General features: G+C 37.8%; 2 protein-coding genes across 2 annotated transcripts; one reads left to right on the top strand and one right to left on the bottom strand.

Annotated features, from left to right (window-relative positions):
* Positions 1–2733: 2733 nt before the first annotated feature.
* LOC109238748 (beta-galactosidase-like) lies at positions 2734–11222 on the top strand. The gene is made up of 19 exons (XM_019405218.1): positions 2734–3185; positions 3418–3513; positions 3608–3720; positions 3824–3890; positions 4002–4094; positions 4811–4954; positions 6174–6262; positions 6370–6475; positions 6685–6772; positions 7577–7695; positions 7777–7941; positions 8102–8274; positions 8399–8508; positions 8981–9090; positions 9230–9340; positions 9422–9532; positions 9649–9854; positions 9936–10272; positions 10523–11222. The coding sequence occupies exons 1-19, from the start codon at positions 3000–3002 to the stop codon at positions 10631–10633; spliced, it is 2535 nt and encodes an 844-aa protein (XP_019260763.1). The 5' UTR covers positions 2734–2999; the 3' UTR covers positions 10634–11222.
* A 1391-nt stretch (positions 11223–12613) lies between these two features.
* LOC109238749 (transmembrane 9 superfamily member 7-like) lies at positions 12614–16591 on the bottom strand. The gene is made up of 7 exons (XM_019405220.1): positions 16369–16591; positions 15195–15359; positions 14992–15101; positions 14769–14877; positions 14568–14680; positions 14304–14454; positions 12614–14196 (listed from the first exon to the last, which is right to left on the bottom strand). Exons 1-7 carry the CDS (start codon positions 16480–16482, stop codon positions 13039–13041), a joined length of 1920 nt encoding a protein of 639 aa, XP_019260765.1. The 5' UTR covers positions 16483–16591; the 3' UTR covers positions 12614–13038.
* Positions 16592–22862: the final 6271 nt, after the last annotated feature.

Below are 22862 nucleotides of genomic sequence, written 5' to 3' on the forward strand. Positions count from 1 at the left end.
TTTGGCGCGCATGCCGTGCCATGCCGCCCTAACATTGCCCATGCTGCCTCGTCAAGCCTTTGCCAAGCGCGCCTTGCCTGTCCCAAGGCCTTTGCCAATACTTGCTCACAACATCCCTCAATGCCAGTGTCATGTCCGTCGCCCGCATGATCGTTTTGCCCGCACATAGGCCATTGACAAGGCCATCACGCCCAAATCCTTGCCACAGCCGTGCCACGCCCGATGACAAAGAGTTAGGGTCTAACAAACCACCCGCACCCTTTGAAATCGACGTCCTCGTCGAGCCAACTCAATTAATCAACCCCAAGGGGTTGTTGACAAACAACGCCCCGGGTGCTCCATTCACATCTGCCACTATGGCATTGCCTCCGCCACTTATTCCTGTTTCTCCGCAGCTAGCATTGCATTCACTCTAGCCTGCACCGGACAGTCCTTCTTCAAGTGCGGTCCACCACAAGTAAAGCAACCTTTGAATTTGCCGCTCCTTTCCTTGCCATTGTGAATTTCCTGTCTCACATTCTTGACAAGTTCCTCATTTTCAGCAGCTTGGCCTTTCCCGCTTTTCTTCCATTCCCTTGCTTTGTCTTTCCTTCCATCGGACTTTGAATGCGAAGTTTCAGCAGGGTCATCACCTATGTTCAGGTCCGCCAATGCATCTGCTGCTGCAATGGCAGTAGAGAGGCTTTGCACATTCTGCCTTCTCAACTCCAATTGCGCCCAACCCTTCAATCCACTCATGAAGTAATGCAGCTTGTCTTCCTCTGCCATATTACTTACATTCAGTATCAAGGACGAAAATTCCTTGACATACTCCCTCACCGTGCCACTTTGTTTCAAGCGACGCAGTCCATCTCGTGCCATCCACGACGAGTTTGTTGGAAGGAATTGGGATTTTAATTCCTTCTTCAGCATCTCCCAAGTCTCAATCTTGGGCAGGAGCACTTTCCCCATCCGCAACTCGTGTACGCCACCACACGTTTGCATCATCAGCCAAGTACATTGGTGTGATCACCACTTTTTCATCATCCGGCACACGAGCAGCTTGGAAATACTGCTCCATATCCCACAAGAAATTTTCCAATTCTTTGGCACTTCTAGCACCACCATAAGCCTCTGGTTCCGGAATTCTCAACTTAGTGCGTTCATCACTTCAAGGGGCAGATTTTTGCAATGCCCTTCGAAGTTCAGCCACCTCCGCGCGCAGTTCTTCCTTCTCTTGGCAAACTAAGGCCATTTCTGCCAGCGTAGTCTCATGCCTCGCCGCATAATCTGCCTCCAAACGTGCCATTCTAGCAAGAACAGAAGAATCGCCATCTACTTCAAGAGCCTGCCCAACCAGTGCTTCCAACTGCTCAACTCTTTGACGCAGTTCAGCATTTGTGCCACCAGCCATGTTCTCAAATATATATCCGCTACTATTTTTTATATATAAAATATTAGGTGGGCTGCTATGTTTTGAAATTATATTTGTAACTTAATTTTTGAGTTTTTAACAAATCAAATTCTAACTTCTTATTGGAAGTTTCTAAACACAATTTTCAAACTAGCAAACAATTTTTTTTATAGAAACTCCGTAAGCAAAAAAATTTTAAAAATAATTTCAAAGTCAATTTTTAAAAATTCGAAACAGCGCGACACCTTAAGATTAGTAGATTATTTAGATTATAATAGCTCTTATTTTCATTACTTAGAACTTTTAGCCAAACCATGCACACGACAGGCCAATTACACAAACTACAGCGTACGACAGGCCAATTACACAAACTACAGCGTATTTTCCTAGGAGAATTTCTATCATACGCTTCAACCGAGACGTGAAGCACACCGTCCAATTATATGAGACCATTTGTGTAGAGACAGTTGTACTTGCGTTTTAAGCGATTGAGAAGCGGCCCCAAGAACAAACATAAAGCTCCGGCCAATAAGGCCGGAACAGTTGAGAATCTTTGTACATCTGCTTGAAACACCGTGTTAAAGTTCGCTTTTTCTAACAGAGCCAAACAAAGAGATGTGTAAAAAAGAAAAAGAAAAAGAAAATAACAGAGTCAAACAGCTGTTAATGTGTAATTAATTTACGGGTACGTTAGATTTCACCGAAAATATTGTTAGAAAAATGCTTTTAAGAAACAAGGGAAAAATAATTTATGGCACACTCATTTTTCTTCCAACACTAGTTTCATATCACTACTCAAGTCGACATTTATATATTTTTATTAATTTTGTTAATTTTTTCTCAAAAATTTCATCAAAACTCTATTCGATTTTGCTAACGTTAACGTCAGCCTAATAAAAATTCTTTTAAGAAGAACTTTTCCCTTACAATTTTAAAAAATAACCTATTTTGTAAAAAATATGTACTTGAAAATGACTTTCGTAGTACTAAATACTACATATTCACCTATTTATTTGTCAAAATTGCATGCAGAGGAAACTTTCAGCCAGACAAAAAACTGTTCTTTACATAAGTGTTGTATCATTTAATTATAACTAATCAATTACTCCTAATACATATCTTTATGTCAATTTATCAGTTACAGAATAATATAGTATGATTTTCTATATGTATATCATCAGAATTCAGATCTATAATAAATTTGTTGCAGTGATGAGCTTTAGGAAAAGCGTAGGAAACGCCAAATATGGGACCCATTTTTGTGGTACAGTTAAAAAATGGTCCCACTTTCACTTTCAAACTAATCCGCACTTCTGTTGTTTATAAACAGCTGCAAAAAGCACAAATTTTTTGCCAAGTCCCAAGTCCTCATTTCATCACACACTCTCTGAACTTTTCTTCTCTTAACGCTGTCCAAGAAGGGAAAAAGAAAAGAGATTTTTTGACTAATTAAACACAGCTGTTTTCCTTTCCCGCTCCTAATGTTTTTTCTTTCTAGATAATAGAGTTATAGAATAAAGTGTAGCAAGAAAATAAAGGGATAAGGTTGGGAATAAAGGTCATTTCTTGTAAAGGCAGAAGCTTGAGACTTGGGACTGAGTTCTTGATGCTAATGAACATGATTTCGAGATTAGTAATGTCGAATGTTTTGCTGATGTTGTTAGTGTTATTGGGTTCATGTGTTTTTTCTGGATTAGCTTCTGTATCATATGACCGCAACTCTATCATTGTAAATGGCCAAAAGAGAATTCTTATTTCTGGATCTATTCACTATCCAAGAAGCACTCCTGAGGTATTACAATGCACTTTGTTTGTTTTATGTTATGTCCCATTTTTTGTTCAAGTATGTCATGGGTTCGAGGCATGGAAACATACTCTTGCAGAAATGTCGCTTTGTATAATAGACCCTTGTAGTCCCGCCCTTTCCAGACCTCCCACGTAGCGGAAGCTTAGTGCAGCAGACTGACCTTTTATTTTCTTTTGGCAAAATGGTGTCTTTAAATTCCTTGTTTGGTATTACACAGATGTGGCCGGATTTAATTCAGAAGGCGAAAAAAGGAGGCATAGATGTGATTCAGACCTATGTTTTCTGGAATGGGCATGAGCCTGAACAAGGCAAAGTGAGTAAAAGTTGAGATTTTTAGTGATAATTTTCATGAGTTAATTATACTAATATGCAATTTTCTCTTCTTTTTCTTTCATTTTAATTTACAGTATTACTTTGAAGAAAGATATGATCTAGTGAAGTTTATTAAGCTAGTACACCAAGCAGGACTTTATGTGCATCTCAGGGTTGGACCTTACGCTTGTGCTGAATGGAATTTTGGGTATATATGGCTCAAATTTCTTATCCTATCTGCCTAAAACTGTAATTACTCATTTTGGCTTAAAGTTAAGTTCTTGATTTACTTTATTGTGTTTCAATTTTAGGGGTTTCCCTGTTTGGCTGAAGTATGTTCCAGGTATCAGTTTCAGAACAGATAATGGGCCTTTCAAGGTAATTAGATTAAAAAAAATAGTTATAAATTTGTAATTATTACTTTGATTGTTATTGGTTTCTAATTTTGGCTCTATTTCTTTTCATGCCTAAATTGCTACTATAACAAAGGCTGCAATGCAAAAGTTCACTACCAAGATTGTTAATATGATGAAAGCAGAAAGGCTATATGAATCTCAAGGTGGCCCTATAATACTATCACAGGTTGTTAAAAAAGTTCTTAATCCCTTTCTATTTTCCTTAATTCTAGTACAATTTGTTTCCTATAGCTAAAAATGAGAGGTAAATTGATGAAAGTAATCTTCTTTCTTTGATTTAACTTATGGCCCGTTTGGCCATTAGAATTTTATCACTTTTTTGATTTTTTTTTTACTTTTTTCCCGCGTCTAGGCATGAAATAATTTCACTTCAAGTTAAATTTGGAAAATTTTCGAAAATTTGAAAAACTTCAAAAATTATATTTTTAAAATTTTCACTTCAAATTACTCGAAAAAATTCAAGAACCACTCAAATACCATTTTCACTTGAAAAAAAATTCATTTTTTTTTTAAATTTCACGATTCTTAGTGCCCGTTTGGACATAAAATTTGATGGAAGATTTTTCAAAAAAATTTTATTTTTTTTCGAAATCAGCGTTTGTTCATAAAACTTCCAATTTTCACTTGAAGATGCATTTTGGAAATTTTGGAAAAATTGAAAAACTACAAAAAGCTGTTTTTCAAAAATTTTCACTCAAATCACTCAGAAAACTTCAAAAATAAACAAAACTCTAAATTTGAAATACCATTTTCACTTGAATAATTTTTTCACCATTTTTTTTTATTTTACAATTCTTTTGTCCAAACGCCTACTTATGTTCACTTTTTTTTTTTTTTTGAAATTTCACAATTCTTATGTCCAAATGGCCATTTAATTGGCAGATTGAGAATGAATATGGACCAATGGAGTTGAGACTAGGTGAAGCAGGTAAATCTTACTCAGAATGGGCAGCAAAAATGGCGTTGGATCTTGGGACAGGTGTCCCATGGGTCATGTGCAAGCAAGATGATGCTCCAGATCCTGTCGTAAGTTTTGCCCCTACAACAACTCATTAATTTGCTCTTTCTTGTTTGTCGTTTTTATTTTTTTTCACATTGTTGATAATTTAATTCCTGCACATGGTGTGTCTTCTGTTTACAAAAAAAATACCTGTCTGTTCTCCTGTCGTTTCATCACCGACTTGAGACCATGTTAATTTGTCTCTTACCAAATATGAAAACACCTTTCTAAACTTTAATCCTATTATTGAATTACAGTTACAACAAAAATTAGTACAGTAATTCTTTATATTGCAGTCTGGTTAGACATTTGTATCTTGATTTCTACTTTATTTATAGTGTAAATGTAAAAATATTTAGTGGAATAAGTTATATAATACTACTTTGTTTTCTTATTTTTTATTTGTAATTCTTTTATTTTTTATTAGTGACATAACTTTTGTTCTGCATCTAATTACTCCATCCGTTCCAATTTATGTGAACCTTGACTGGGCACGAAGTTTAAGCAAAAATGAAGACTTTTGGAATTTGTGGTCCTAAACAAGTAAAAAAGGGGCCCAGAGTATTTGTATGTTATAAAAACTTTTCATTAAGGGTAGAATGTAAGTTTAAGTTAAATTGTTTCCAAATTTAGAAAGGGGTTATTCTTTTTGGAAATTACCAAAAAGGAAATAGGTTCACATAAACTCGAACAGAGTGAATAGTAAATACTTTAATAAAACGAATAAACAAGGGTGAGACAGAAGCAGATTTAGGATTTCTAAAACATGGATGCACCACTGAAAAAGTGAGTTAAAAGAAATACTAAGTGAGAACCGATCCATATTTCTTTGGATAAATAACTTACCATTCAACCAAGTGCACCATTTATGTTTTTTGGAGCATGAGGGCTAACAGAGAATATTAGATCAATTTTACGAAATATATACATAAAATACATAGTTTGGCAGAAAAACCATAGATTCACATGCACCGTAAAAACGGCCTAAATCCGCCCCTGGGGTGAGGCAGGGAAAATGCTTGTATTTTTTGTGAGAGTTTGGACATCTAAATAGAAATTTATATAGAACTACTTTAAATCACAACCTCTTAAATAAGAAATTAAAAATTCTTGAAAAGATCATGGTAAGAGAAATTTGTTTGATTTTCAAATGCTAATAGTGTCATTTCTTTTGTTAAGTTAGTACTATTTCTAATATTTCTTCTTAATTATCTTACTCAAAATGTATCTCTTTCCCATGTTTAGATTAATACTTGCAATGGTTTCTACTGTGACACCTTCTCACCAAACAAGGCTTATAAACCCAAGATGTGGACAGAAGCCTGGACTGCATGGTAAATTTGCAAATACATATTTCAGAAGCAATAAATGATCAGTTTCTTATTTTACATCTTAGCAACTGCCCATGTTGGAAATAATTTTATATTATTAATTTTTGTAGGTTCACTGAATTTGGAGGTCCAGTTCCTTATCGTCCTGTTGAGGACTTAGCATTTGGGGTTGCTAAATTTATACAGACTGGGGGCTCATTCATCAATTACTACATGGTATATCTGAGTGTTTCATTTATTTATATAATTTTCAAGAGTTACAGCCTTTTGCAGAAATGCAGGGTAAGACTGTACAATAGACCTTTGTGGTCCGGCCCTTCCCCGGACCCCGTACATAGCGGGAGCTTAGTGCGTCGGGATGCCTTTTATTATTGCTTATGAATCAAAGAACATTGTTTTATGATGTTTATTTCTTTCTTGTTCAGTATCATGGAGGAACAAACTTTGGCAGGACTGCTGGTGGCCCATTTATTGCTACTAGTTATGATTATGATGCACCACTTGATGAATTTGGTATGCACTTCTCCTTTAAATTTGAGTCTGTGCTAAATATCTTCATTTAAGGAGGAGCATAAGCATCAGAATTCTATCATTTCATAACCATGGAAAAGTGGACTCTTTGACCAAATTGTTTTGTTTGAATGGAGTAACAATTTAGGCTGAATGCTTTGTGGTTACCACCTGTTATTAATCTAATAGAGAAGCCAACCAATAGATATATGATGGTGTAGTACGTCATGTTAGCCAGAGGAAGATCCAGGATTTAAGTTCTATGATTTCAATCTTTAAGGTTCTCGACATTGAACTTATTTTATTTTTAAAATTATGGATTCAAATATATTATTTTATGCAATTTTAGTGGATTTTTTCACGTAAATTTATGTTCCGCATAGAAAATACCGGGTTCAAATGAACCCGGTGGTCCTATGCTGCATCCGTCCCTTGATGCTAGCTGCATTTGAAGCAAAAGCCGGTGACAAAGTATCTATTTGCTTCTTTGAAAAGCCTCCTGATTTCCCAAGCTTGAATTTTCAGTAACTTTTGATGGCTTAGCTGATGTTGATTATATCATCTAATGTGATTGCTTTGATGAGTCCTGTTCTGCGACGAATATGATATCACACTTTCAAGTTTGGTTATTGCTGTGAAAAGATAACTTCTCGCTGATGAGGTTTCTTATGTTCATGGTTTACCACTTGAAATAAGATGCGAAAGAGCAACAAAAAAAAAAAGAAGAAGAAGAAGAAGAAGAAGAAGAAGCTGAAGAAGAACTAGATTGTTTAGCCAACTGATTCTTTTTTTCCTTTTGATCGTTAGGATTATTACGGCAACCTAAGTGGGGTCATCTGAAAGATCTGCATAGAGCAATAAAGCTTTGTGAACCAGCTTTGGTATCTGGCGATCCAACTGTGACATCCCTTGGACACTATCAAGAGGTAAGTTTTGTTTTGATTCTTGAGCAGTCGATGTGTATATGACTAAATCTGAAGTGAAATTAACTGCAATTTCTTCCGCAGGCCCGTGTTTTTAGGTCGAAGTCTGGGGCGTGTGCTGCATTCCTTGCAAACTACAACCAACATTCTTTTGCTACAGTGGCCTTTGCGAACAGGCATTATAACTTACCACCCTGGTCGATCAGCATTCTACCCGACTGCAGGAACACCGTATATAATACTGCACGGGTGAGAAGTGGACTCTCTCCATTGAGTATTTATGCTATTTGATGCTTAACAATGAAATTGCATCTCAAAGTCTAAGTAAACATTAATGAGTCATGAAAAAGAGAATTCTTTACCTCATACCTCTTATTGCGACTGACGGCTCTCTTAATTCCATGTGAAGGTTGGTGCTCAAAGTGCTCTGATGAAGATGACTCCAGTAAATAGGGGATTTTCTTGGCAGTCATACAATGACGAGCCAGCATCTTATGAAGACAATACTTTCACGGTTGTTGGGTTACTGGAGCAGATAAATACCACGAGAGATGTGTCGGATTATTTGTGGTATATGACCGAGTAAGTGCTTGTGTAGCTTCTAATAGTTTCTGAGCGCTGCTTCATACGTTAAAAGTAGGAAAATTAACAACATTTATTACTTTAGCTTCTGCACAAGTTTAACTTCATTTATGTCTATCTTCAGTGTCAAGATTGATCCAAGAGAAGGGTTTTTGAGTAGCGGAAAATGGCCTTGGCTTAGAGTCTCTTCAGCTGGTCCTGCTTTGCATGTTTTCGTGAATGGTCAATTAGCAGGTATTATCACATGATTGTTTGTTTTTCATGCGCTTTACACTTGCATCTTTAGTTCTGCACTGATCCTTCAAATTTTAAGGAAATAACAAAAATGATGAAACAGTATTAGATTTCTATTGACTTTATGTCAACTAAAAAAAATCTTTTTGCAATGAAATTGTTCTTTAAACATTTGAAAGGTGAGAACCAGTGGCCCAGCCAGGAATTTCAGTAAGGTTCAAAATATAAAGAAGCAAACATACGAATAATAAATAATTTTGACCTAGTAATCTAGTATATATAGTGTAATTTTCAGTGAACCCCTTTCCGGCCCTGGCTCCGCCCATGGTGAGAACCTTTTTGGTGTCATTAGAAACCCTCAAGCGACTTGATAATTTATGTGATAATAAAAAATAAGCCACCGACACTCCACTGTATAACCACAAGTTAGTTATATAACCTCTCGGTTGGTTAAATCGTCTTCTTTTTGCAGGAACTGTATATGGAAGTCTAAAAAGCCAGAAACTTACTTTCAATAAAGCAGTAAATCTGAGAGCTGGTGTAAACAAGATTTCTCTGCTCAGCATTGCTGTTGGTCTTCCGGTTTGTCCTCTCTCCATCTTTCCCCTCTTTATCCTCATACGCAGTTCCATGGCTCTAAGGACTGCACACATACACACACACAAAACTAATTCAAGTACACATGTTGACTTGGCTTGCTTTTACTTGTGCTTGAGCTCAGAATATTGGCCCACATTTTGAGACATGGAACACTGGTGTTCTTGGGCCAGTTTCACTCAGTGGTCTTGACGAGGGCAAAAGAGATTTGACATGGCAGAAATGGTCTTACAAGGTTTGTCTTTTTGAAATGTTTGACAGACAATTTAGTTGTTTTAACTGCCAGTTTATTTGACTTTTTAACTTTGTTGACCAGGTTGGTCTAAAAGGAGAAGCCTTGAATCTTCATTCGCTCAGTGGCAGCTCGTCTGTTGAGTGGGTTGAAGGCTCTTTGGTGGCTCAGAGACAGCCTCTCACGTGGTTCAAGGTGCATAACTCATATTTGTGCCTTCTTATTGATGATATTTGATTAGAGTAATCTGTAGTGGCGAAGTGTTTTATATTAGCGTAATAATTTTCATATCAACCTCTTCATATTTTCAGACCACTTTCAATGCTCCAGCTGGAAATGAGCCTTTGGCTTTAGATATGAATGCCATGGGCAAAGGTCAAGTGTGGATAAACGGACAAAGCATTGGACGATACTGGCCTGCATATAAAGCATCTGGTACGTGTGATGCCTGTAACTATGCAGGCTTCTTTAGTGAGGATAAGTGCCAAAGTAACTGTGGAGAGGCCTCACAGAGATGGTAAGTAATGATAAACCTTTTGGTGCATTTTCCTCTGATGTAACAAGAAGCTCGCTATTAACTGATAATCATGATATTCAGGTATCACGTGCCACGTTCTTGGCTGCATCCTACTGGAAACTTGTTAGTTGTATTTGAGGAATGGGGTGGGGATCCCAATGCAATCTCTTTGGTCAAGAGAGAATTAGCAAGTGTCTGCGCAGATATAAATGAATGGCAGCCACAGTTAGTGAATTGGCAGATGCAAGCATCTGGGAAAGTTGATAAACCACTCAGGCCTAGAGCGCACCTCAGTTGTGCTCCTGGTCAAAAGATTACTTCAATCAAATTTGCTAGTTTTGGAACACCACAGGGGGTTTGTGGAAGCTTCAGGGAAGGAAGCTGCCATGCCCATCACTCATACGATGCTTTTGAAAAGGTATTAAATCTTGCTCGTGATTTTGCTGCCATATTTCCAGTAGAACAACTTGGTGAAAAATTCACAATCATAACTAGTTGTAGCTGTCAAAATTGAATTTTTATACTATTTTTTCTAGAGAATAAGCTCCTATTGCATTGTTCCCTTGGACCTAATCGCGTTAAGTTTTTCCTCTTTCAAGCAGCACCCGCTGAAGGATGTTATTTTCTGGCTGAGCTAATTGCATTATTTTTTCTTCTGTTTTTTGCAGTACTGCATCGGGCAAGAGTCGTGCACAGTACCTGTGACACCAGAAATTTTTGGTGGTGATCCATGTCCAGGTGTTATGAAGAAACTCTCAGTTGAAGCTATCTGCAGTTGATGATACTGAGGATAAACAAACAAGGAAGGTTTCAGCTAGTACTACTATACACAATAGCAATATTTAAGTATTCTTTTTCTAAATTATTTGAAGAAGCTACTTCACATCCAAGAATCGCCACAATAATTTTTTTGGCTTCATTGAGGGTGAAGTTGTACAGATATGCAACACATCCAAAAGATCAAAGCTCATATTTATTGGAAAAACGACGGGGGAATGACTCTGTAAATTGTATAAGTTACTGTCAGATTGGTGTACGCCTGCGTCTGTAAAACAAGAGTTTGAGTTGGTCCAGGTGCACATCTACATGATTCTTGATGAGGCAGTGTGCAGTATTTTTAGTGGTAGAATCTATAAGCCTTTTCAGTTGAAGGATTTTAACATTGTATTTATCTACCTAAGAAAGCAATTGTTCATTGCTTTGCACTAGTAGTAATGTTACTGTGACATTGCAATAATAACATCAAGCTCTCTTTTAAGTTGTTTTCTCAATCTTGTACTTCAACTTGTGCTGCCTGGTTTGTGTACCAGGTGATGCATTCTTTGAATGCTCAACTCATAATTTAAAAACTCTCCTTTTTTAGCTTAACCGTCTGGTATCCGAAACTCATTAGCCTGATTAATTTATATTTGTGGCCTCCACATAAGATTCATTAAGGGGAAAGCTTATTCTATCATGAATTTCTTCATTCCCAAAACTCGAACTTGAGATCTTTGATCCAATCACATCTATAATATTAAAAGCTTTAATGCATTAAGAATTGCTTCAGCGCCTTTGCATTCATTAGACTAAGGGCTACTGGAAATAAAGAAATGTACAAGATATGTATCCAGAATGAAACAATGGGCTGCAGTTGGAGGGCAGCCGAGGGTATTTAACATTAGTTGATCTGGCGCTGTAGTTTTCCGATGGCAGAGGTAACAGACAACCTTCTGTTGTTCTTTTTTTCTTATCCTAAATAATAAATGACAGGCTTATTTGACTTGCAAAGAATAGTAAATGGAAGATAAAGATTTGGTTGGGAGCACAGCCTGCATTTATCATGGTAATAAGGCATGAAGGGAAGACAAAATGGTAGCCAACTTTAATTAGTTGGTCTGTCAAATTTCATTTATTTTAATTTGTTAAATGGCTGAAATACATACATAAACACTTAAAGTTGCCACTATTTTTCGTTTAGAGACCTTAATTAAGCCTTGTTCAGATTGAATATTTGTAGTAGGTCCAAAGTTGCCAATCAAAGACATTCCGCACTGGTTTGACAATACCTTAAGCTCGTATCTGCAAGTGCTCCTTATGTGGAATAATTAGCTAATTAAATCAATTTGGAGTTTGATGTGAAAGATGAACCTAAGAAGAAGTATGGAAACTTGTCAAAAGAGATGTGAAAATGACATGTTCCAAGTGTAATCAACGATTTAATTGGCTAATTACCAATTAAGGAGCGCTTGTTGGCACGTGTTTGAGGTATGGTCCAAGCCAGTGCGAAATGAATCTTATTCATACACTTTGGGTCTACTATAGATGATCAACCAAAACAAGGCTTAGTTAATGTCTCTAAATGAATAACTTTGACAGATTTAGGTATCTGCATATGTATTCAGCCTTGTTAAATGATATATTGCTTAACCTTTTATCTCCACGTTAGGCCTTCACTCTTTGTTGCTCAACTAACCATTATGAGTCAACCCACTGCACATACATTTGAAGATCTTTGGATTCCTATCCCAAATTTCTGGCATTTAAGTCTGCTAACTTACCAATTTAAGAAAAAGACTGCTTGTCTACAACACATTTGGTCTAATTTTGGAAAAGCAGCCAATTTCTAGATACAAGGCTGCAAAAGTGGCTACCAGATGTAAATAACATAAGGAAGTCGCCAAGTATTCCCATTACAAAATTCATTTATAACAAGTAATGACTCCAGAGGCTTAAAGAACCTCAAATTTGTTTGGCTCAAAAGCACGTAGCGCTAGATAGATCTCTTGTAAAACTTCTTGTTATATGTTCCACTGTTTTACATATAAAGAGAATTCTATACCAAAAAGGCTCCAAGCTCAATTAGAGCCCCTGTATTCCAGATTAAGACAAGCTCTCACTAATTCATGTATCCAACATCATCATAAGATTTCCAGATGAATTTTATCAAATTTCACCGAATCATATAGCTAGATAGTACAATCAAGAATGCAGGGCACCCGTTTAAACGAAAAATATGAAGACATGATACAGACTAAACCTATGCTAGAGTACCAGAAAACTGAATTGTCATTAGCCTGGGAACTCCTCTCTTTAACCCTTGTTCTTTGAAGCAAGAAAACTTTCTATCTTTTACTGAGTCTTGGCGCATAAGAACCTAGATCATTTCACTACAAAAACAACATATTATGAGGCTCCCTTGTGATCAGTCGATCTTCACCGAGGAGTAGATCTTCCGAACAAACCAGAAGCAAGCATAGAATCCAATTGTTCCTGTTAACACAAAGAAGGCATATGATGCAATCAACATATAGCCAAAATACAAGATTGCTGAAACCAACTTTGTGATTTCCAACTTGGTGAAGAAATAGAAGATGGAGTAGAGGAACAGGTATAAAGCAGAGGATCCAGCAGTCAGATAAGCTCTCCACCACCAATGATAGTCTTCACTGCACAACTGGAAGTAACAGAGCACGACGGCTATCTCCGCACATGTGATTATCAAGATCAGAAAAACGATGAAAAGGAAACCAAAGATGTAGTAGTACTGGTTCAGCCATATGGAGGTCAAGATGAAGAACAGCTCAATGAAAACAGCTCCAAAGGGGAGAATACCCCCAATAAGTATAGAAAAAGCTGGTCTCATGTACCATGCTTGCTCTGGTATTTGCCTAGGGATTTTGTTCGTCTTAATAGGGTCTTCAATAGCTGGCTTTTTATATCCAAGGTAGCTTCCGACAAACACTAAGGGGACCGAGATTCCAAACCATAAGCACACAAGAGCAAACATGGTTCCAAATGGCACTGCTCCAGAAGATCGCTCTTCCCAGATGAGAGCATTCAATACGAAGAAGATAGCAAAAAGTATACCAGGGAACATGAAAGCAGTTTTCAAGGTAATCCTTTTCCACTCTGTTCCCTTGAACATTTTGTATAGACGTGCAGAAGTATACCCAGCCAACAAGCCCATGAAAACCCATAACAGAACCGTGGCAGTCATTAGTCCACCGCGGTTGGAAGGTGACAAGAAACCTAGCAGAGCAAAGATCATTGTGACTAGTGTCATTGCAAGTATTTGAACACCAGTCCCGACATAAACACACAGTAATCCAGAATTAATTGGAGGACGGAAAACATCTCCATGAACGAGCTTCCATCCTGTTTCTTCTTGAGCTTCATCTTGTGTTTCCAATTGATTATAGTTCGCAATATCTCTGTACAAAGTTCTCATCATGATCATGGCAACCATACCAGACAGGAAGAGAACAATCATAAGAGAATTTATGATGGAAAACCAGTGAATCTGATCATCATTCATGAGAAGGTATGTATCCCAACGAGAAGCCCACTTTACATTGCTTTCCTGGAGAAAAATAGATAATAGTGAATAAGATACCAGAGAATCAATGAAGAATATCTTGAAGCCTGAAGCAGGAAGAACAAGGAATTAAGGATTCAACACGAGAATACCTTGAAAGAAACATCATATGTGAATATAACCTCCTTATCTGTATCTACTTCCTGGGGAATAGCACTACCTTGTATCAAATTTTTTGTATTCTCATTGCATGTTGACACTTGAGGGTTCTTGTCATTCCACTCTTTGTATTCGTGATTAATGCTGTTAATAAAATTATCAGAAGATAACAGATAGGCTAGAGTGACAACCCCCCGCCCCCTGGGGTGATAGGAATTAAAATAGATTCAGAAGTCATAGGTGTTAAGCCTTTAAACCTGTTTGGAGTGACTTCAAATCCAACAATACGAGCAGTATCAGTTTCAGGATCCTTGTGGTACATGACTTGAAAGCTTAAGTGGTTGTTTATGAAATATCTCTCCTCTTTGCTCTGATAGAAGCAAATGGAATGCATAAACATTTATATTAATTTGAGAAGATTAAGCTATCATATCTGACAATTCAGAGACAGCACTAACCCCAGCATAATTCCCCTTGAAACCAACGCGGAAACCATGCTCATAAGTAGTTGACTGAATTCCATCCCGCCTTTGTCTACGAACAGCAACAGGAAGGTTATCCAAAATCCTGCAACACCATGTGATTAATATTAATCACGCAAAAAACATGAACAGAAGTATCACACATGGCAGGAGTGAACAAAATATAAAGGGGACAATGCTGGAAAAAATTTACTCTTACATATTGACTCTGTATTCATCATCAATCTTTTCCTTGAAGTTCTTTGCAGATTCAGCATCAAGTTTTTGCCGACACACCACTTGGCATGACTGTTCTTGTCTCATTTGGAACTGTGAACAGATGATTAAAATAGAGATCCAGTTAGCGAGTGCACACATAAGAACATAAAACCATCACTAGACTATAAAAGCGTATATCCTTACAGTATAAACTGAATTCTCTATGCGGTCCCCTCGGAGAACCTCCCCCAAATTCTCAGCACTATTCAAAATTTTTGTAGGTTTGCAGTACTTCAAGTAGTAATAGTCATAGGGAAGTTGTGTCTTGGTAGATGACAGCTTGTTCACTTTAACAGAAAGTGGATCACCCTGTTAAAGAAGAAGAGGGACATAGAAAAGGAAGTTGTTAGAAACAATTACACTAGAGACTGAGGAAGCTCTAGGGAACACAATCTCTTTTAACAAGGGGAACAATCAAAAGCAACAGATATAAACATATATAGCAAAATGTGACACCCAAACACCGATTTATTCAATTAGTTCTCTTTTCTAATGGATTCTATCCAGCAACTAGTCCAAGACGTCTGCTAAACCCAACAGACAAACATCTGGTGACTTCAAGTATTGGGAAAGCAACACTTCGAGTGATCTCTTAAATAGGAAGACCTTCATGGTTTCTTTCTCTTTGAAAAAAGTTTTTGGAACTTTGACGTATACTCCCTTTATCCCAAGTTGTTTGGTACTATTACTATTTTGGGAATCAACAAATTTTTTTATCCTCCAACTCCAAACACCGTCATTCTTTTGACAGGGCTGGAGCTACCCTTGTCCAAGTGAAGTCAATTCACACCACTTTGATGGAAAAGTACTTTGTGTATATAGGTCAATTTTTTTTTTTTTTTACGTATGGATACTATACGTTGAATCCCCTCCCCTTGGCTTCTGCGTGTGTTCACTCCTTTATATTTTGAATTTCCTAAAAGCGACAAACAGAATACTACATTTCTCTGGTGAGTCTACCACAGTTGACTAAGTTAGACTTAGTCTATCAACAAAGAGAAAGAAAATGATCACATCCATCAAGCAAATCAAACATTTTTATTTACCCTAAACATCAGATCAAACAGGCAACAGCAACCCATTTCACAAAACTTAAACACTCAGTCAAAAACCATAGATCCAATCATTTATCAGTCACATGAATTCAGTAAAATAGGAGACATCAGAAATTACTGAATACGGAAAACTAAAATAAGCTTAAATTATTTAAGAAACGATCAATCATATTACTATGTGATCCAAAAATCCTATCTCGATAAATACCGTTGAAAAACAAAAAAGAAAAAACAACTAAGGATAGAAGTAGTTTAGAGCGTACAGTTTGAAAATCGCGAGGAGCAACACCGGGGAGATAGAAGGAGTGAGTTGACGAGACAAAGAAGAGAAGAGAGAGGCAGATGGCGGTCAGCCGGCGGGATACTCGGTGACCCATCTTCAATTCCGTACCTTTCTGCACTCAGAGCCAAATGGTTGACGAGTCAGTAGTTTGAGACAAACTACTGTATATAGCACAGGGATTTGCGGTTTGTTTGTAAGTCGTACTTAATAAATCACAATGGCCAATGCGATTTATAGACGCAATTAATAGTGCGATTTATAAGTCGCATTGAAAAGAGCGATTAATAATTAGGATTAACAGAATGCGATTGTAACGACCCGACCGGTCGTTTTGAGCTCTAGCGCATCGTTCGGCAGTTTGAGGCCATGAACAACTTCACTTCAGGTATTATGACTTGTACGCATGGTCGGAATTGAATTTTAGGAAGTTTGGAGTTGATTTGGAAAGAGAATTCTCATTTCGGAAGCTTTAAGTTGAAAGAATTGACTAAGATTGATTTTTGAGTAAAGGACCTCGGAATCGAGATTCGAAGGTTCCAGCAGGTTCGTATGATGATTTCGGACTTGGGAGTTATGATGAAATTCTTGTACTCTTGCGCATTGTCATGATTAAGTGTCGTGAGTAGCGTGGGATTTGGAAGTTGAGAATCAAGGTTGCGGTTCGGGGTTGACAAGGATGTCACGGGCTCGGATGAGCAGGAAAAGAATTTAGATGTTTAGAGTAAGCTGATATTATCTTCAGCGTCACTTGAGATCAGTGTCATGAGTAAGAGGTTTTGTGTATTGACTTGCGGATCCTTGATTCGCTTTGCACCATTTGTATGGCCGGAGGTATGGATGTGCAGACTTGTTACCTGGTGCAGAAGGCCATGGGAGCATATCCCACAGAAAGATTGTGACGTGTAGTCACTTAATTGATTGAGGATTTAAACCAAGTATGGAGATTGTGGTACTATCGCTAATTGAGAATTTATGCCTGAAGGGCGCTCGGTTCATTTGGTTGTGGAATGTGGAAGGTTGTTCCGGATTGGACGGCTGTTCTTATGTGTTATAGGAAAAGGGGGTTATTATGGACCCGGGAAAGATTATTGGCCTAGTTCGGTACGATCAGAATCGGCTTGAGGTCTGTGAATTGATTTAAATATGAATATGGGCTCTATATCAGGCCGGATGTGTTCGTTTCAGCATAGCGCTCCTTATGGAGGAGTATTCGGACGTTGGATGTTAGTTCGTTGTCGACTATTTTATGTAATGCTATATTGTGCCGTGTCAGTTGTGAAACGGCTCGATGATTTTCTTATGTGTTGAGGTTCCGCGTAGCGATGGATGGCTCTTTAGTTTCGGGGCATATATCGCACCTCAGTTGTGCTTGAGTTTGTTAGCTTATGGCGCTATATGTCCCCTCAGGGACGGTATTATGCACTTAGCGTGCTTGTGACTGATATTCGGTATTTTGTTGTAATGAGCAATTTAGCTCGATGTGTATCTCCTTATGTGAATTTTATACGCGGATCGGGTTGCACGCCGCAGTAGTGTGATGATAATTACAGTCCCTTATATTCAATTCTCTGTGTCTTGTTTCCATTTTCGGAGGAGAGTTCATATTAGTTGCGTGAGAGGAGTAGTCCCTTCCAGAGCTCATCTTTCTTATGTATCACGTTTGAGTTGGTAGCCTATTGACATGTTGTGGCATTATATGAGACTTTTGGTCATGTCAGGGGGTGGCTTGTTGCCTGAGCAGTTCGTACTGGGTGAGACAAGGTTATCGGATCTAGGATCAGTGCAATCGGATTGTATGAAGTATATTATAAGATCAAAGATCATTATTTGGTTCAGAATGAGGTAATGTTCTTGTCACAAGTATAGACTCAATGATTTGTTGACTCGGTAGTTGGTTATGAATTTCTACACATCTCTTCCGTCGTGGCAGTATTTCGAGAGTTGGAATAAGACTTATATATATATCATGAGGTGCATTGTGAGCATCAGATTCGGGGAATGTCGGTTATTATGATCAAAGAAAGTTATTATGGTCCTGTGAATGATGTGGTACATGGTGAGAATTCGGCAAAGGCGTGCAGTCATGTTCTGGTACCTCGTGTAGTGATTGATACGGTGTTCATATATTGGAAGCGGGCCTGGCAGAGAATTCCGGATGTTGGAATTGGGCTCTAAACTTATTTGCTTGAATAAAGGGAATATCTTCAGAATTGATCGAGCTAATATGCTCAACTGGGTTATAGTAGCACGGGTAGGTGCACGAGGTGTTAAACAGTGATTTCGGACAACTCTAGCGCAGTTCTTAGCACGTTCGAGGATGAACGTGTGTTTAAGTGGGAGAGTATGTAACGACCCTACCGGTCGTTTTGAGCTCTAGCGCGTCGTTCAGCAGTTTGAGGCCATGAGCAGCTTCACTTCAGGTATTATGACTTGTACGCATGGTCGGAATTGAATTTCGGGAAGTACGGAGTTGATTTGGAAAGAGAATTCTCATTTCGGAAGCTTTAAGTTGAAAGAATTGACTAAGATTGGATTTTTGAGTAAAGGACCTCGGAATCGGGATTCGAAGGTTCTAGCAGGTTCGTATGATGATTTCGGACTAGGGCGTATGTCCGGATCGGGTTTTGGAAGACCCGGGAACGTTTCGGCACCTATTGTGGAAGTTAGCATTTTTGGAAGAATTTTATAAGTTTGGATTAAAGTGCATTTCAGTGCTATCAATGTCCGTTTGGGATTCCGAGTCTGGGAATAGCTCCGTATGGTGATTCTGGTGTTGGCAGCGCGATGGGAAGTGAATTCGGAGGTCCGTGGGTCATTTTGGAGTCATTTGTCTAAAGATAGAAATTTGAAGGTTTTTGAGGAGTTTGACCGGAAGTGGACTTTTTGATATCAGGGTCGGAATCCAATTCCGGAAGTTGGAGTAGGTCCGTAATGTCGAATGTGACTTGTGTGCAAAATTCGAGGTCAATCGGACGTGATTTGATGGGTTTAAGCAACGAAAGTAGAAGTTTGAAGTTCTAAAGTTCATTAAGTTTGAATTGAGGTGTGATTTAGGATTTTTTATGTTGTTTGATGTGATTTGACGCCTCGAGCAGGTCCGTGTTATGTTATGGGACTGAGTTGTGCAATTAGACGAGGTCCCGGGGGCGGGAGAAGTTGGAAACACACCTGATTTTCTGGTGTTCTTGGCACCAGTTGTACGTCTCGCAAATGCGAGAAAAGGTTCGCAAATGCGAACCTCACATTTGCGATGAAATCTTCGCAATTGCGAAGAAGCCTAGCCTGTGCTTGGATCGCATTTGCGATAAAGGCATTCGCATTTGCGAGCCTGCCAGGGTTCGCATTTGCGACCTAGGCAGTAGAAGCCCAGGGTTCGCATTTGCGATATTTTAGTCGCATTTGCGACCTTGGCAGGGGAGGCCCATGTTCGCATTTGCGGTAGTTTTGTCGCATTTGCGACCATCGCATTTGCGAACCAGGCGTCGCAAATGCGACATCTGAGGCCCGTGCACAGCTATTAATTTCGAGACTTAGACCATTTAGCTCATTTCCTTTCATCTCTTGGGCGATTTTGGAGCTTTTGGAATAGGGTTCTCACCTAGCACTTTGAGATAAGTAATTTCTACACAACATGAGTTTACATAGATTATTGGTAGATTAACATGTAAAAATTAGGAAAAATCAAGGGTTTAGATGAAAAACCTAGAGTTTGATAAAAACAAGATTTAACTACGAAATTTGTTATGGAATGGAGTAAAATCATATATTCTTGATCCTTAGGTTATGGGTAACAACTTAATTCAAAAATTTCCGGAATTCGGGCACGTGGGCCCGGGGATGAATATTAGGAACCTTGCATTTAGGGTTGGGAAATTGGTTTAATAATTAGAATATGAACTTTTGAACATGTATTCACTAGTTCTTACCCCATTTGAATAGTTTTGGATCGTTCGGCTCCAATTTGGAGGTTTGAGCGCGTTCTTGAATTGGGATATAGGCTTCAGAACGAGGTGAGTCTCCTTCCTAACCTTGTAAGAGGGAATTGTCCCCATAGGTGAATTAATTGGATATGTGCTTCTATTCGTGGGGGCTACGTACGCACGAGATGACGAGAGTCCGTGCGTAGCTACTATTATGCTTAAGTTCGGGTAGTCTAGGACCCAAAAGCATATTTACTTGCAATATTTGATATCTCGTTGTCAATTTAAAAGTGCTTAAAACATATCGAATGTGTAAATGAATATCTAAAAGACTAGTCATCGTTTCCTTATTTTTTTAAAAGAGAAATTTGTCTTTTCTTGGATAATTGCTCCTTGATTGACTGTTTGAATGTATTTATATATTGTGGAGCGGGCCAAATGCCTCGGTAGATTAAATAGATGTATCTATGGTTCGCGCCATTCGACCCTCTGGCAGTGCACAGTTAAATATTGTTGGATTGGGCCGTACGACCTCGGCATGACTTGCGCATGCTTGTATTGCTTGCCTTGAAATTCATTAAAGTGATATTGTTTCTTCCCGGTTTGAGAATAAATGTATAAATGATGAAAAGAAATTTGGGAATTTCCTATAAAAGAAAGAATTGTTTACTTGCTTCATTCTATTGAATTACAATCATATTTATAAAAATCCTCGAGTTATTATATCATTGACGTATCATTATTGGACCAGTAGTAAGTGTCGAAGTCGATCTCTCATCTCTACTTCTTCGAGATTAGACGGGATACTTACTGAGTGCACGTTGTTTTCGTACTCATGCTACACTTGTTGTGCATTTTTGTTGCACAAGCACATGTATTTCTAGTGGCCTACTGGGCGTAGCAGCATGGATGATACGGGGACTAGGTGAGCTGCATCTCTCGAGGCGACCCGCAGCCAGTATAGTCTCTTTCAGCGTATTATATTTATTTTCTGTCCAATTTGTATTCCAGACAGTTATTGTACTTTATTCGATTCCTTAGTAATTGCCCATGCACTTGTGACACCGGGTTCTGGGATGTCTATGAGATTAGTCAGTATTTTGAATTTGTTAAAGATATCATTAATTATTCGGTGGAATTTATTCTTTATTGTTTAAATGTATAAAAGAAGTGAATTCAGAAATATCTAAAACGAGAAGTTACTAGTTATTTAGTGTTGGCTTGCCTGACAATGGTGTCCGGCGCCATCACGACCCTTAGTGGATTTTGGATCGTGACAGCAATTTATAAGTCGCATTAATAAAATGCGATTATCAGCAGTATTAACAGAACACGGTTTATAATTTTGTTTGTAAGTCCCACTTCTATAAGGCGGTTGGAAAAATGCAATTTATAAGTCGCACCTTAGGAATGCGAGTCATAAGTCGCATTTGATGCAATAATGCGATTTATTAGTCGTAGCATTCAATAAATGCAATTACCGTGTTACTTCACAATTTATAAAAAGAATTGCGATTTAAACTCGATTTAAGCTAATGAGATCTTTCACACCGTGTGTTACCTCTGCTTACTTAGAATATATGTAATTGGATTTCACATATATGTTTTGTGTATTTTTGAAATTCTTACAACAACTATACATTAGTAAAAAAATTCAGCCAACATGCATATTTGGGTAAAAACAATTCGAATGTTAATGTGAGGGACATCTTACTTTACAAGTTATACAATGATAGTTGTGTGATTTTACTAATTACCCAGATCTTTTTTAGATGGCATTTGGCTAAGATAATTTACATAAGACTGTTTTCAAAACAATTTGTTTTTGTTTTCGCAAAAAACAAATTTTCAAGGAACACTTTTTGTAAAACTAAAAGATGACTTTTTATTCTTTGCAGATTTTTTTTTTGGCCAACCAAATGCAAGAAATTTATTTATTTTGGAAAAAAGACTACTAAAAAGATTTTATCTTGACATTTGTTTGAAGAAAAGCTTTTGCTAAAATTAGAAAAATCTATGCAAAATTCTTCTTCAAATTTTTTTAGTCAAGTACTCCCTCCGTCTCATATTATCGTCGTGATTACTAAAAATAATTGTCTCAAATTATTTATCATATTAGAAGTTCAAGACAACACTGATTATTTTTTCCTTTTCTACCCTTAGTAATAATTATCCTTGAAGACTACAAACACCTGACTAAATATTAAATGAAGAGAGATAATGAGCTTGTTTGAACTTTGGATTAGCTGATTGTAAATAGCTGATAAGCTTGAAGTGCTTAAAAGTATTTTTAAGTGTTGAAATTAATTTTTTAAATAAGTATTTAGGTGTTTGGATAGACGTGCTGAAACTGATAATAAGCAGTTGATCCAGCTACTTTAGTGAGAGAAGCTCCTCCCTCTCTCTGACCTACAGTTACATCTTCATCCTCTAAATTCACTGTCGATATGACTACAATTCCAAACCATCTTATCCCCCCCCCCCCCCTCCAAAACCACCAGATAAGAAACCTCCTTCCCAAAAGGAGAGCTTCAAAGTTTCAAAGAAAAACTAA

The sequence above is a fragment of the Nicotiana attenuata genome, unplaced genomic scaffold (genome assembly GCF_001879085.1).
Source record: "Nicotiana attenuata strain UT unplaced genomic scaffold, NIATTr2, whole genome shotgun sequence".
Taxonomy (NCBI): domain Eukaryota; kingdom Viridiplantae; phylum Streptophyta; class Magnoliopsida; order Solanales; family Solanaceae; genus Nicotiana; species Nicotiana attenuata.